The sequence below is a fragment of the Protomyctophum bolini genome, assembly GCF_963924005.1.
Source record: "Protomyctophum bolini genome assembly, chromosome: 23".
Taxonomy (NCBI): Eukaryota; Metazoa; Chordata; class Actinopteri; order Myctophiformes; family Myctophidae; genus Protomyctophum; species Protomyctophum bolini.
Genome location: NC_137884.1, coordinates 12142144 through 12158404, shown reverse-complemented (window position 1 = coordinate 12158404; position 16261 = coordinate 12142144). Strand labels below are relative to the sequence as shown.

The 16261-nt window shown below is 46.0% G+C and overlaps 1 protein-coding gene across 6 annotated transcripts in view; it reads left to right on the top strand.

Annotated features, from left to right (window-relative positions):
• Positions 1–16261, top strand: part of dennd5b (DENN/MADD domain containing 5B) — a 75639-nt gene that overhangs the window by 15442 nt on the left and 43936 nt on the right. For 4 of the 6 annotated variants that reach the window (XM_080757841.1, XM_080757843.1, XM_080757839.1 and 1 more), the window contains exon 2: positions 13862–13921. The exons of the other annotated variants lie outside the window; for them this stretch is intronic. In XM_080757841.1, the coding sequence (XP_080613967.1) occupies positions 13862–13921 (60 nt within the window). The remainder of the gene's footprint in view (positions 1–13861; positions 13922–16261) is intronic. 6 annotated transcript variants of the gene reach the window in all.

The window sequence follows — 16261 nt, the reverse complement described above, 5'->3', positions numbered from 1 at the left end:
TATAACCGGCTTAAGTGGTTAACCGAACCCCCTTTATACTACCATACATCTCACAACAACAGCCTTTTCGGTTTTCTTTTTTCATTTCCTTTACTAAGTGAGTGACCATAAAACCAGGGGCCCCCCCGGCCACCAGTGTCCTCGTGGCTTTTTATGGGGCCTAAGGGCCCGAGGGCCCAAAGCCGTTTATGAAACCCTGTTCTCATTATCTAATGCTTGACCCTTATAAGTAACCCAGTGTTTCCCAAACAATGGTCCGAGACCCATTTTTGGTGGCCGGCTGGTCGCGGACCCCAAAGATCTTTTGTAAGTGTGGATCCGGGATGTTTGGGTCTAGAGCTGAGGGGTTTGGGAATCTTTTGAGCACTCAAACGCATGCACACACACATGTGCACACACAGGTGTCTTCTTGTGAGGTGATGCGGGGCCTGTTCTGTTTGGGGAGGGGGGGGGGGCAATACAATTAACGGGCACAACCGTGGGTTCAAAGGGGGGTGACGTAACCTCCATTAATGACGACCGTTAGTCTTTCCCAGAGCTTTGCGTGATGCGCGAGAGGTTGCCGTGGAGACCGACCGCCAGGCACTTGAGGAAGACAAATTATTTTGGCTGTAAAGGGTTGATAAGCAGACATGCCCAACCCCCACTCTCTCATGTGCGCGTGCACGCACGCACACACACACACACACACACCACTGCCACCGATGACTTAAGGCCCTCTCTTCACTTGGTCTGGTTATATGCAATAATTTATTATGTTGCTTGTCGGCTGGCCTGACTTGAAAGCATTATAGTCCATCATCCCCTGAGTAATAAAGCATCATGCTAATGCACTTGCGTGTATGTCTTTCCTCAATGTGTGTGCTGTTGAATTGTGGGAATTGTTGTTGTTTTTTATCCCATGGCTCAATCAGTGCAACTTATTTATATTTGTTTTATAAGTCCTCGATAGTTTTTTCCTCAGTGATCAAACACCTGAGACAATCCTGCCTGCGTTTGTGTAATCACAAGTTTTACAAAGGTGTGTGTGTGTGTGTGTGTGTGTGTGTGTGTGTGTGTGTGTGTGTGTGGGGTCGGCCCTCTGAGTCTGTGCTTCTGTAATTGGTATTGTGGACTCACACAGTAGCCTTATGTCCTTATCTGAAAGATATCAAAGCAGACTGATTGAGACCTCTCGCAAATCAATTCATCTCTCTCTCTCTCTCTCTCTCTCTCTCCCTCTCTGACAATTATTCCCTTCGATCCGTTTCCATTACATGTTTGCACTACCAGTAAGTAGAGACTGAGAGTATGGTGTGCCTTACTGCCTTCCTATTCACCCACATTTGGACAACACATTTAAATAGACGGAGCAGGTCAACAATGCATGTATCCATATTATAATAGAGGCATATCCCTTTCAGTTAATATTGCTCTGCACCACACAGCGTTGACATGCCCACACAGGGACTCGACGAACAGGAATTAGTTGTGGGATTGCCAGCCAGGCAATGATATATTAAAGGCTTAAACAAACGCTCTGACGGTTTAAGAAGAAAAGAACCCCGCTGTTCTTCACGCGACCATGCAGGTATCACACTTGCTACTCGGCTTAAAGTTTAACGGCCTTTCCATGACAGCAGTACTTAGCTGAGAGGCCGCCTCGGAGTCATAAGGTCACCTGTTCGCCCGAGCAAGACTCTTCTCCCCTACTGGCTGATTTTAAGCTTGTTTCTTCACCACGTTGCTCACTGAATAGCAGCATCTAGAGAAGCTCATGGCGTGTTCTGAGCCTGTTGTTGTAGATCTACTATTTCCGTTGCGCGATACTATAGTGGCTCTACACGACAAGGACATTAAGGAATGCAGCGATAATCTGATAAAGAATATTTTTTCATAAGGCTGTTTTTTCAAAGCCATTCACACACACTGTCAGTGTGTGTGGGCTGGGTGCAATAACCTCAATACCGCCATACCGTAGTTGTGTTATGTATTGCATACCACAGTGTCGAGTTTGTAACCGCAATTATATATATTTTTTTCCTTTTTCCTTTTCTTTTACATACCGCGATACCGACACGCAGTGATTTATTATTATTACCACGATAACCAAAACTATATATAGAAATGCAGACCATTTCCCTTTTTTAACCTCTATACATTAGCCAACCGAGCCCAGATGTGCACTGTCGTCTCTCAGGGGAACAGCTGATGGCTCTAAATACAAGGACTGCTGTCTCTGTTTCTGGGAGCGAGGTGAAGACTGACTCACCTCATCTCATTAGGCACCTCATCACAACCTTGTTACTGCGATGCAGCTGCCATGGGGAGTGGCTGGCACTGGATCTGACGCACGCACACACACACACACACACACCTGCATTTAACACATGTAATTCTTCCCACACAAGCAATGTCTTTTTCGCACAATCACTTGCATACACACACACACACACACACACACACACACTATACTGTACAAGTAGTGTACAGTCATTCTGACAGTCAGCTGAAATTGTGCAGCATAACACATACAAGATGAATAGTCTGTTTAGATTCTCAGCATAGAGCAGAATATGTGCAACCATGGTAACTGCAACTAATCACAATTATTTACTAATCTAATCAATTTATTCTTGGATAATCGCAATTGCATAATCATTTCCATGTTGAAAAATGCTCATATATCTTCAAACATATTTTAAATAGCAGCTCTACAACCCCGTTTTGAGCTTGTAAATCGGCTATTTCCGCTATTCATATAAACTATAAAGCTATTAAATAATACGTTTTTTGTCATATCTGTCCATCTGCGCATCTTTTGTTTACGGAATCGGCTAAAAAGCCAAACGGAAATGTCACACTGCGTGTGTGCTGTGCGTTTTGTGCCGTCCTCTTGTCTGTCAGTGAGTAGCAGAGCTTATGACAAGGTGCAGATAAACGGCAGCTGTTAATCTGATCCACATCAGACTCAGGTGACAGTCATTTAAGTGTCGACGGAGAAGCACAGGACCCCGAGGGCCGAGGCCAACCGGAGCATGTGCCTGAATGAAAATGAAATCTTGTTTTTCATTGTGATACCGATAAGCAACTGCAGGAGTAGATGATTCAAAGGAAACATTGTAAAATACCATGACCTTTTTTTTTCATTTACATTGATTTATTTTTATAAAAATGTTATGTTATCAATAAAATCATGTTTTGCCAATTATTTTGGGCCCACTGTCTGAACCCATGGAACATCGGTGTCATCGGTGTAATTTTAGAGTTTTGGCGTTGGCTATTGAAAAATCAGCACATATACAAGCTTGTACGTCTGCTATTGTGGAACGCTTAAAAAAGTGTGAGAAGTACTGATTTAGAAAGCTTTTGTACAATCAGCCGCAGGTCTTTATGGGTTAAGATCAACCTGTGGGCCCCGGGCACCGTCTGACATAGGGTGCGCTCGGAAATGCGCCCTGAACGGTGAACGCACTGTTGTGCTCTCTTGTCGTTCGTTTATTCAGTGCACTCGGTGCGTTGTCGTTCGAAAATCCAGTGCGCTGCGCACCGGGTGTGCCGAGTGCCCGCACTGAGCGACCCTACCCTGAAGCTGGGGTCGTCCGGTGTGAATGCGTCACTCACAGCTGGGGTCGTTCGTAAATAAGGCACACTGAACGCACTCTGTGACGTCACCGTCCACCACACTCAACAAACTGATCACATTCCCAGTGCGCATTTCCGAACGCACCCTTAGACTCAGGTGACAGTCATTAAGAGTGGACAGACAATCCACAATAGGAAGCACAGGGCATCAGCCAGGAGTCAGGACCCCGACACCGGCCAGAGCATGTGCCTGAATAAAAATGAGTCATCTACTGTATATCTACCTCACCTCCCTTAAAGCCTCTGTTCTACTCTTTCTACTCTCTTCTTGTCCCTCGCTTTCTCTCGTCTTCCCTCCTCGCGGCGCTGAATAGTGGGACAAAGCGGCGCTTTGAGAGAATGATGACATCACCACCGCGGCCGGCGTTGAGCCCGTGCAGCCGGCCAATAGAAAGACTGAATAGGGTCGTCAGAGCCAGGCTAATCTGGGCTCTGACACTGGACCATTGTCATACACAAAAAAGCACATGCATAGACACTTAACACACACACACACACACACGTGCGCACATGCATGCACGCACGCACAGACACACAGACACACACACACACACACACACACACACACACACACACACACACACTGCTATTGACAAAAAAGAAAATAGGGAGAGACCGTCATTTGGATGCACATGCTCAGGCACAGCAATTCACTTGTTTTCAACACGCGCGCCGTGCACACACACTACACTCACGTAACCACTACCCACAATGCCAGTGCAAGAAAGAAAGGGTACTTGGATTTATACTATTTCTCCTGTTCAAGACTTGGTGTGCCTCGGTCCAATTGAACACTTCTCATTCGCCTAACCACTTTGTCTGGCATCCCCATTTTATTTGGACACAAAATTGTCACCATTTATTAAAAAAGAAAATTGCATATCTATATATATATATATATATATATATATATATGGTTTATTACTTCATTCTCATTCTGCATGTCTCTCCACGGCTCAAGGCAATATGACTTCAAATCAATAATCAGGATTATTTCAAAACGTTTGCCTTGAAAGCTTGTAGATCAGTTATTTCCACTATCTTTTAAGTATAAAAATATGTCTGTGATTCTTTGTATATAGTTATTTGTATCTGCCGTGTGCAGTTTTTTTCATCATTAGGCAAACAGAAGACGTGTTCTTTCCAATGTTGAATGCCATAGAAACACAATGAAATCGCTAATCGCAATAATCTTTGTGACAATTAATCGTCAACTTGAACCTGTAATTGTAATGGTGACAGCCCTATCCGTGTGGAGACGTAGTGGATATATGTGGGGTTAATTGCCCGGCCCTATAGCGCTGTCTGACCGGCGCCACCGTGTCATGTAAAGATCATTTGTGATGATTAAGAGATTAGACGGCGGTGAACCCTCCCCATCTCTTATTGTGCTGTTGCCAAGGAGACCGATGGGGCGCCCGTGCTCGTTCCCGGGCACTGCCAGTTTTGAGGTGGCGTGCTCATTGTTTGTGTGAGCAAAATTGAGAAATGTGTGTGCGTGCGCTGCTTTAATTCCAACCCTGGGGGTTACAATAAGTGTGGGGGTTACAATATGTGTGCGTGTGTCCGTTCACACACACACGCATAGTGTGTGTGTGTGTGTGTGCCAGGCCATGCGTGCGCCCAGTCAGAGCAGGTGCTGGTCACGGTGGGGGTGTGCAGTGTGCACTGTGCAGTGTGCACTGTGGTGGAATGCACCAAGCTAGCCAAATGGAGAGCAGCGTTTTATGGGAGCGGTTCCAGTCCTACAGAACTCTCAGCAGAGTAACCAGGCTGCCCAACCCACTGTTCTCTATACAGTGCTGCCCAGGGCTGTAACCAGGCTGCCCAACCCACTGTTCTCTATACAGTGCTGCCCAGGGCAGGAACATGCAGACAAACTGATTAACATGACACGAGAATGGGGATCACCTTTTTAAACTGCAATAAGTACAATAACTCCCACAGGAATGTGTGTCAGTCACACACGGGGGCTCAGAGACATATTGCCTGCCCCTGTGCATAACTGTATACGCGTGCATGTACGTACGCCAAATGGTGGCATATGTGCTTTAACGTTAATAAATAAGGTTTCTGATGTAGTTTTTTCAGCCTAGGCGACGGGGTCTAGAGACACGTCTAAATTACATTTGTGACGCCTCGTCACTTCGAGAGGCTTTTATTTCTTGCTTTTTATTTTTCTGAGGGCAGAGATTCCCTGTTAGTGTCTGTCTCAAGCGTGTCGACTATTAGGCATGATGAGAGGGTATAAACAACGCTGTATAGTGACAACAGAGCTACGAGAGACTGCTAAGTGAATACTGTTAACACAGTGACGGTATAACTTTAAAATCCCTCCGTTCTATTCACTGTCGCACCCCTACGTATATATAACAGATATACCCCTATTGGCCTGAATATAAGACTACGTTTTTTTCCAATTAGAAATATATCCTAGGAAAACGGGGTCGTATTATAATCAAGGACTATAGACTATTTGACATTCAATGTTATTTTTCCACAAATGAGTCTTGAAAAATGGAGGTCATCTTATATTCGTCTTATATTCAGGACAATGCGGTGCCTTATATTTATTTACCGGTATGAAAACACTTGACATGTTTTCTTTCGGACCATCGATTCGTAGCCGCAAACTAGTCCGCTGGGATTGTCCCCACACTGCTGCTTTCAGAGTGAGGGATGAGTCCAGAGAAGAAGGCGGTGACCTTTGTTTGTTTTTTGCACGCGTTGCTGAGGGAAATCCTGCTCCTCTTTGACATCCAAGACCGGCACGGGAGCAATGATCGGTGACGGCGCCTGTCGGCCTGGTCCAACACATAGGGCTCACTATAACCCTTTGAGGGGTGCATTGGCCTTGGAAGTATTTGAGTTTAACCCATTCTGTGCGGGAACCAGTTTTGGGTGTTAGCTATTGAAAAATAGCAGATCTACAAGCTCATAGCGCGGCACCGAGTGGCGCGCTACAAGCTTGTAGGTCTGCTATTTTATAAAAAAACGACTGACATAGAAACATAGCTTTTTCAGAAAACTGTCAGGATGTATAGAAGACATTTTTAGAATCTGATCTCAGGTCTTAAAGTTCATGTGCTGATTATTCTCGTCAGAACGGATGTATGGCATTTCGGGAAATGGACTGCTATATTGATACTGTATGGAAACACACACACACACACACACACACACACGCACGCACCCACACAGTCACACACACACACGCACACAGTCACACACACACACACACACACACACACACACACACACACACTGATGTGGGTCTGGGTCTGCCTGCGTGGTCAGCTAGCCAGGCAACAAAGCCACGTCAATCATGTTCTCTCTGGCTGTGGATGTGGAGTCAATGCACTCTCTCTCTCTCTCTCTCTCTCTCTCTCTCTCTTTCTCTCACTCTCTCTCACACACACACACACACACACACACACACACACACACACACACACAGACACACACACACACACACACACACACACACACTCCCAGAGCGTAACGTCTGATCACCCAGTCTGCCAAGGCAACAGGCTCTGCATGCATTATACATTATACATCACCGTCTGGGTCCAACATATGATTATCTCCTCTGTGTCTTGCTGGTAATATACTGTGTGTGTGTGTGTGTGTGTGTGTGTGTGTGTGTGTGTGTGTGTGTGTGTGTGTGTGTGTGTGTGTGTGTGTGTGTGTGTGTGTGTGTGTGTGTGTGTGTGTGTGTGTGTGTGTGTGTGTGTGTGTGTGTGTGTGTGTGTGTGTGTGTGTGTGTGTGTGTGTGTGTGTGTGTGTGTGTGTGTGTGTGTGTGTGTGTGTGTGTGTGAGCATGCACGTGCATGCAAGCTTAGTTGCCGCAGGAAGTAATATGATTTTTCTTTTTCAATAGAAGCATGGTTGGAAACAGAGGTGGGGGTTGAAGACATTTAATGATATGTCCCTTTATGTGTGTGTGTGTGTGTGTGTGTGTGTGTGTGTGTGTGTGTGTGTGGCTGTTCGCGCGCGCATCGTGTTCAAAACGTTCTCTTGGGGGCTATTCTATGTAATTATAGGTAGGCCTATATTAAGCAGTATGTGCTGCTAATGATGTGACTCATGATACCACACCCCTGATAACCAGCCTGGGAAACCCCTGCAGGGCACATAGCCGTATGGCTGCCTATTGGTGGAAATGACCTCATTATTACAGTCACTCCTTCAGACAGAAAGGGGGGAGGGGGGGGGACTGTTCCCGAGGGTGAAATCAATGGCAGTTGCACCCCAAGAAACCATGAAATTGATTGTAGCAGAAAATGGAGAAGAATGGAGACACTTGCTGTCAGTAAGGTTGAACCGTTGAACACACACTAAAGCCTAACTGTCAAACTCTCGTCTGGTGTCTGGAAGAAAGGAAGAAAGAAAGAAAAAAACGTGTGCGCGCACTGTGCACTGTAATGATATTCTCTCACGTGTCCACGCATCCATAACGCCTTTCTGCACGTCTGGTGTTGGCGTCAGTCAATAATCAATAATAAGCCCTTCTTCTTCCATCTGAATGTGTTTATTCTATTGCCAAGAACATGCCGTGAGCATTGTACTCTCTACTGCATGTGCACCCACACTGTACACGCATATCTGGGCAAAAACTCTACAGTAGAAATCCTGTGTGTTAATTTGACAGTGAGTGTGGTGGGTGGGTTATAGGCTATAGTCCCTGGACATGATGTGTGATCTGGAGCCTATTTTCTTCAGCCTTATCCGTTAGAATTTACCCTTTAACCTCAGACGGGCTGCACGTGTGTGTGTGTGTGTGTGGTGGGCGTGGGGGGGATAATAATAGATTTGATGTTCCAAGTCAACATTATTACTCCGGGTGCAAAGTTCATTTTGTGTGGGTGGTCTGTATATTGTCCGTGTGTGTGTGTGTGTGTGTGTGTGTGTGTGTGTGTGTGTGTGTGTGTGTGTGTGTGTGTGTGTGTGTGTGTGTGTGTGTGTGTGTGTGTGTGTGTGTGTGTGTGTGTGTGTGTGTGTGTGTGTGTGTGTGTGTGTGTGTGTGTGTGTGTGTGTGTGTGCATGCCAAGTTGTACATGACAGCGTGCACCCATGCGTGGTACAGAGAAATGGCCTGCCTCTGCTTTCCTCTCCCTGGTGAAAAGCCCGTCAGTCAGACCCGTCTCCCTCCATCACCCCACGGGGCACACTTTGATTAAAAGCCCCCCTGTCGTCCCCGGCATACTTTCTCCTCCTTCCTGAATGGTTCCTCCTCGTCAAACTACGTAGCAGGTCCATTTCTTCTCTTTATGGCGGCTCCTTCACTGTAGCCTCGGCGCTGCAGCCGAGCCCGAGTGCCGTGCGCTTCTTTATGGACCGTTTGGTGGGCGACGCGGTGGAGTCGACGAGATGACTTAATGTGACATTTGGGAATAAATGAGCCACGTGCGGAGCTTATGTCAGGCGGCTGACGGCTCGTCTCCCGAGACAAGTGCAGGCACGGGAACCTCCCAGCCTGTGGGCGGTGGAGTGGGCCACCAAATAATTGGCAAAACACTTTTTCACACTTTACAGAAATGCAGTTAAAGGGATTGTTCACCCCCCAAAATGACATTTTTGAGGGGCGCTACCCTCTCCTATGCCCTGCTGGTCTGTGTGTACCGCACATTGCGACGATTTGATTGGCTGAGGGCTTAAAAAAGTGAGGACGCCAAATATCGATTGGGCCGGAATGTGATAATGTATGATGATGATGTATTGTATCATCATTGTAGTGGTTCTCTCTCTGGGGAACCACTGCTGGTCATCAAGTTATTGGCAAAAAAAAAAAAAAAAAAAGAATATCCATGAATTCAAGTCCCCTGGCATTGGGTGAGTATTGTAATCGATAGAAGGTAAAGTAGATTTCTTTTCTGTGAACTATCCATTTGTTAAAGAGCGATGGAGAGAGAGAGGCGTTCCAGGATTGTTTTCTGCAAGCGACGTCTCCCTGCCCTCCCCGAGACCCTGTCAAACACACACACACACACACACACACACACACACACACACACACACACACACACACACACACAGTCTGGACATTGATCTGTTGTTGCCAAGCGGTCGGTCCTCCGCTGCTCTGCAATTCAAGCATGCTATAGTTACAGGGGCCATATTGAAGAGGGGGTTGGTTGGTTAGTTGGCTGGTTGGCTGGCTGGTTGGCCCTTACATTGTACTACAACCTCCACTGCACCTCATTCAATGTTAATGGGGGGGGGGGGCTGCTTTCTGAGCTCCCTCGTCTCTCATGGCAACTGTACATTTACTCCCGTGATGGGTGGGGGGGGGGGGGGCTTGTGGAACCAAAGAATTGTTCCAGTCGTTTAGAAATAAGGCAGGCCTTTTTGCTTTAATTCCGACCCTGGGGGTTACAGTAAGTGTGCGTGCGAGAGTAAGAGTGTGTGCGTGAGTGACTGTAATTATAGAGTTTGAGGCTTTGTCCTTATTTCCTGTGTGTGTGTGTGTGTGTGTGTGTGTGTGTGTGTATGTGTGTGTGTGTGTGTGGTCAGTGTGCAGAATGTATGCAAGTGTTTGTGTCATCCAATCAATTCGTCTTTCTCCGTTATTCTGAGATGTTTGTTGGTTCAGTCGTGCGAGTGTCGGATATTACCTAGTCTAGTGACTACATTCTTATTTCTGCCACTGAGCGTGCGTGTGTGGGTGCATGTGTGTGTGCATGTGTGTGTGTGTGTGTGGTTTTTGGTGCAATATGGTGTTTGTTATGCATATGGAGGAGGCTCTGGCTCCGAAGGCAGAAAACAATCAATTCCTCACATTCAATACTGAGTCTCCCGGGTCTGGCTTTTTGGGATATAAATACCAATTCACACCACGGCTCATGAGGTCAACCCCCATATCTGAGAGATTTTCAGCATGCTTATCGCCATATAGTCGCTGTCTGGGCAGAAACCTCGTATCTCCATTCGTTTAAACTTTTAATGTTTGGTTTTTTTGCCTTTTGAAAATGAAATGCCCCGATTCATCATACAAGAGTGTCACACAAAAGTAGTGAAAATAGCTGATCTACAAGCTCACAACGTGTCGCAGCGCGACACGCTGTGAGCTTGTACATCGGCCATTTTCACTATTTCTAACCTGTTTCATTCCTGCAGTGTAAAGTAATAACTGTTTTGGACATACAAGGTCCCCACCACCGCTCGACATCAGCTATATATTTGTGTCAGATCTCCAGATGAAATGATTGGTTGGAGCCAGTCGTCTCCCCGGTGTTTAAGCAGCGACGCGTCAATACAGAATCCATCGTCTTAACTATACGATACGGGGCAGTCTATTGATCCTCACATTGTGCCTTGTGGAATGCAGAACCCAATAAGCTCACGAAAACCAATAGTTGGTCGCTTTAATACGGTTCCACGGCCACACACACACTGATTCCAAAGCCTCCAATGGTTGGCAGCAATCTTTAAAAACTGATTTGCTAACCTTGTATTGGACCTCACACTAGGTCGATTGTGTGTGTGTGTGTGTGTGTGTCTGTCTGTGCACATTTGTGTTTATTTGAAGAGGTGTGTGTACTGTGTGCGTGCGTGTCTACGTGCACCATTTCCTCTCATTTAACACACAGACAGATGGCTGCACAGAGCAGTCGGCACATCTTGATGGCTCAAGGTCAACGGCGAGAGAGGTGGATAACTGTGTGTGAATGTGCAGATAAGAGAGTGAGAGATGAGCGCTCTATGCCTATACTCTACTCTCTGGTGAAGGCAGATACACACAGATTGATGACAGGCACTGGCTGGAGAGACACTAGACTAGATAGATGATGGATGATGGGAGAAAGTGATAAGATAAGTCTGTAAACCACTGCCGGTGGTGCCCCTGTAGAGAGAGAGAGAGAGAGAGCGAGAGCACCTCGTGTTTGTTTTGAAAGTGAGATATGCGCCCGAATGCATCGGGGAAAATGGAGCCACATGCAGGCATCTGCTTTGGCAAAATGCTCATTAAGAATTTACGAAATTATGGTGCGTTTTATAGCACCGTATTGGTACCTTATCCGGTGACAAAATAGTGCTTTGTTTTGCCGTACTAGCACAATCCTTTAAGGAATCACCCATTAGGATTATACATTACAGTATGGGTAAACGACCTACTGTGAAAGTAAATGAACATTTTTCTGAAACTGTATAACTGTTAATTTGTGAACTTTAATGTTTTTCAGTTTGAACCGTTTCCCTTTGCCCCCTATGTATCTTCAAAGCAGATGTTATCACGTTTGCTCTTAACGTAGTAGAACAAACACAAGCCAAGCCAACGCAAAGCTACAGAGTCTGCGGTGGCTTGGCCTGCAGACACAGCCTCTTATGGCTGCTGAGCAGACATGGCTGTAAAATGTTAGTAATGTACACACTGTACAGAATACATAGATACTATGCTGATGAGTTTGGAGGAATGGTGACTTGGCTGGCTCAGGTGGATATAGGAAGGGCCAAGGTAGGGAAGAAAAGTGCAGCGACAGCAGACATTGTGAAAGATACACAGTTGCGTAACATCGATAACCTAGGTGTGTGTGTGTGTGTGTGTGTGTGTGTGTGTGTGTGTGTGTGTGTGTGTGTGTGTGTGTGTGTGTGTGTGTGTGTGTGTGTGTGTGTGTGTGTGTGTGTGTGTGTGTGTGTGTGTGTGTGTGTGTGTGTGTGTGTGTGTGTGTGTGTGTGTGTGAAACGGTTGAACAGGAGGCAGTGGTAACTGGTAACACTGTACTGTCCCAAGAATCTGTCACAGAGATCGATGGTGTTGGGAGTACATGAGAGAACATGCATTCGTACACTACATACACACATACAGTACACACACACACACAGGCACAGCGTGATCCATGCTTTTCTAAAGTCTATTTTAAGACTCCCTCCGGTGGTTGGAGCATAAAACCGTTATATTGTCTCCACGATGACCTTGCAGTCGAGTCCCCTGCTGTGCATCGGTGCACGTGGAGAGGAGAGGTGAGGGGAGGGGAGTGTTATGGACCACAGTGTGGGTGAGAGTGCATCCCACGTGCACACACAGCATACGGTGCATATACGGTAGGGAAGGAACTGTGACAACACACACAATATTTTGGACCAAACAAAAAAGAAACGGCAGGTTTTAACAATTTTTTTGTTGTTTTTCTTCTTTGTAATTATTTGTTTGGTCCAAAATATTGTGTGTGTTGTCATGATTTTTCACGACAAGAGTTGGCTTCGTACGACGCTTAAAAGGTCTTTAAATAAATACTGTACTTTCTGAAAAGTCTATGAGGAAAATGCATTGAGATTCATTTCCTGGGCCACTCGTTGTTCTGAAAGGGGGAGGGACTGCGACGCTCTATAGAGCGTCGCAGTCCCTCCCCCTCGAGAGACCCGGAAAACAAATCCCCGTTCATTTTCCTCATAGACTTTTCAGAAAGTATTTATTTAAAGACGTTTACGCCGCGGACAAAGCCAACTCTTGTGGTGACTGCGATGCTCTATACAACGAGGTAAACATTTGAAATTATTTATACATTTCTGGCGGTTAATCCGGTTGAAAGTGAATTGGCATGGCTAGTGGCTACTGAGAACGTGTTGATGCTCGTATTTAGGTGCCGTGTGAAGAAAAACGGCGCTGCTTCCTTTGACTCCAAAGAACGTTTATTTGGTGCATTCAGTTGTGTACAGACTGCTCAGTCACTAACATCAAAGGCCATGAGCCACAACCTACCTCACTGCTCCATCATCAGATGGACGAAAAAACAAACACTAACGTGCATCTGACTGAAATTCACTGTGTGTGTATCTACTGTGTGTGCTCTCTGAAATGCCACCTTCCCTCCCTCTATCGAGACCACACAAGGTCATAAGTTAGTTAGAGTCCAGTAGTTTGTATAGATCAGTGGTTCTCAAACATTTTAAGTTCCAAGAACCCCCACGACTCTGAGAGTGCACCGATGGAACCATCACGGGTCCATTTGTGGACTCTCAGAGTAACAGACCTGTAAGGGTCTATTTGGAACCCCCTGAGGGGTCAAAGGTGTCGTTTGAGATGGCCGTGTTTTTGCCATGTCATGGTCCGTTGTCGCAATTCATGCTTTACTCATTGCCATGCGTTGATTAATTTGCTTTTAGTTTTTTTAACATGTGTGTGTATTTTCTGCATTCATTGTTGACATTGCGCATTGTTCTTTTTCCCCCCCCTCCCTCTTTTTTTTTTGGTTTCTCCTGCCGTCTGTTTTCTGCATGCTACCCTCATCCATAGCTTTGTACCAATGGCTAGAAGCAGACCTCCATGGCAGGGAGCCCGATACCTCAGCTACAGGTAAAGAACCATACCACCGTTGACCCCTTCTTCTACCCCTGATTGCTGCTGTTCCGTCCACTTCCCTCATAGCCCTTTCACCCTCTGAACCAGTGGTTCTCTTCTCAGCCCCCTGAGGGGGTTCCAGGTGGTCCCCAGCTAAATGATGGAGACCAAATGGACCTTGTATTAGATCATTATCGCCTGAGAGTTTAAGTTCTGTCATTGTGCGCTCTCCATGATCAAATTAGTGTTAGACATCTGCATTACTAAATTCACAAGGAGTCTATACACAATTTCAGAATGTAGAAGAATTGTTATTTTAATCAACGTTCGCTTGTCGTCTCTCCTGTGGTACAAACGTCAGTACAGCATGGAACTGTGGACAAAATCGTATCCGTAAACGACAAAACAAATATTTTCAGAGGCTAAATCTCATCAAATCCGTCTGTGGCTCAAATGCCGGATAAATAATGGATCTGAAAAGAGTTGAAAACCACTGCTCTAAACCTTGACCTCCTGAGCAAGACTCAGCTCCTGACAACTCCTGACAGCTCCTGATAGCTCCTCACAACCTCAATTTGGTTCTATACCCTTTCTTTCTTTCTTTCTTTCTTTCTCTCTCCACCTGTCTCGCCCTCCTTCTGTCTCTGTGACTGTCTGCCAGTGACTTCTCTGTTCTCTGTCTCTCTCGTATGTGTTGCTTTCCGCTGCCCCCCCCCCCCCTTCTCCAGATGCATCCAGCCTATATGGGTCAGGTTCCTCTGAGCTTGTTATCCAAATCACAGTTCCACTCCTGCCTCCTGTAATGTTTGTTACACTCCTCCTCTTTATCCTCACTGTACCTCTGCTGAAAGACCTTCCACTGGCATCCTCATCTACCTTCCCTTTGGGGGAGGGGGAGAGAGAGATGCCTCCACACAGATGAACGAAAAATGAAAAGGAGCTCCACTTTCACTTCTCTTCTCTGCTGTTCATTCTCCTCTCTTCCTCTCCAGCCTGTCTCCTTCTGTTTGTCTCAGCTATCAGGGCTGCGGGGACGCCGGGGAGTTCAGGCGTCCCCCTCAAGCCAGCAGAGACTCTGCGGAGACAAAGGCCCTGTCTGGCACTCACACTAGGGCAGTCTGCCAAGGCACAACTCTCTCTCTCTCTCTCTGTGTGTGTGTGTGTGTGTGTGTGTGTGTGTGTGTGTGTGTGTGTGTGTGTGTGTGTGTGTGTGTGTGTGTGTGTGTGTGTGTGTGTGTGTGTGTGTGTGTGTGTGTGTGTGTGTGTGTGTGTGTGTGTGTGTGTGTGTGTGTGTGTGTGTGTGTGTGTGTGTGTGTGTGTGTGTGTGTGTGTGTGTGCGACACGCTAGTGTGTGTGCGCACGGTGTGTGTGTGTGTGTGAGAGAGAGTGAGTAATAACAATTTAAGGCCAGGATGTCCCTTTGAATTACAATTAACAGCAGCTTTGTGTGTGTGTGTGTGCGCGCGTGTTCAGTAACACAAAGACATGCACGTCCATAAACCAGCAGCTCTTTTAATCTCTCCCTGGAGTCCTATACACCTTGTGACCTTGGAACCTTGTATTTTCTCCTTTCCTATTGTTCTTTCCCTCCCTCTCCAAAATCTTCTAAAATGTCAACCACCCTTTTCATTATTCATCAGTAGTTGGGCACGCATGCACGCACGCACAAAGAGTGAAATCAATGCGGAGAGTTGCGGTGAAATCATCAGCTGCTGTGTTGGTCATGGTGGCTGTGGTCTCCTCTCCTTCAGTCAGTCAGTCGTGCCTGGCCTTCTCTCTGACTCTTGTCTTTTCACCCACTTTCTTCAGTCTCGTGTCTGTACTGCTGTCACTGTTGCCGTGTGTTGTGTGTGTGTGTGTGTGTGTGTGTGTGTGTCAATGGTGGAAAGCAACACATGCAGTACATACTGTACATGTCCTCAAGTACTTGTACTTAAAGTACAACTTTGAGGTACTTTTACTTTACTGGAGCATTTCCAAAATTCAATCCCTTTTCTTCTACTCCAATACTGTACATCACAGAGGCAAATATTGTACTTTTTATTCCACTACAGTTATTTGAAAACTTTAGTTACTAGTGGCTGTGTAGATTTGAATTATAATTACAAAACATGCCCTATTTAAACTTTTGCCGTTTGAAAATAGCCGAATCTACAGGCGCTTGTTATTGGGAGCTTTACGCTCAAAAGATTTAATGCGTTGCTATTTGTTCTTATCCGGATTAAATGCATCTCATTTGCAGCCATAGTCATACAGTATACAGTACATATCTACCTTACTACGCATTTTGATCACCAGTGAAGCACAGGAGAAGATGTGGTCTGAAAATATATACTAAAGAGAGAAGATCACATT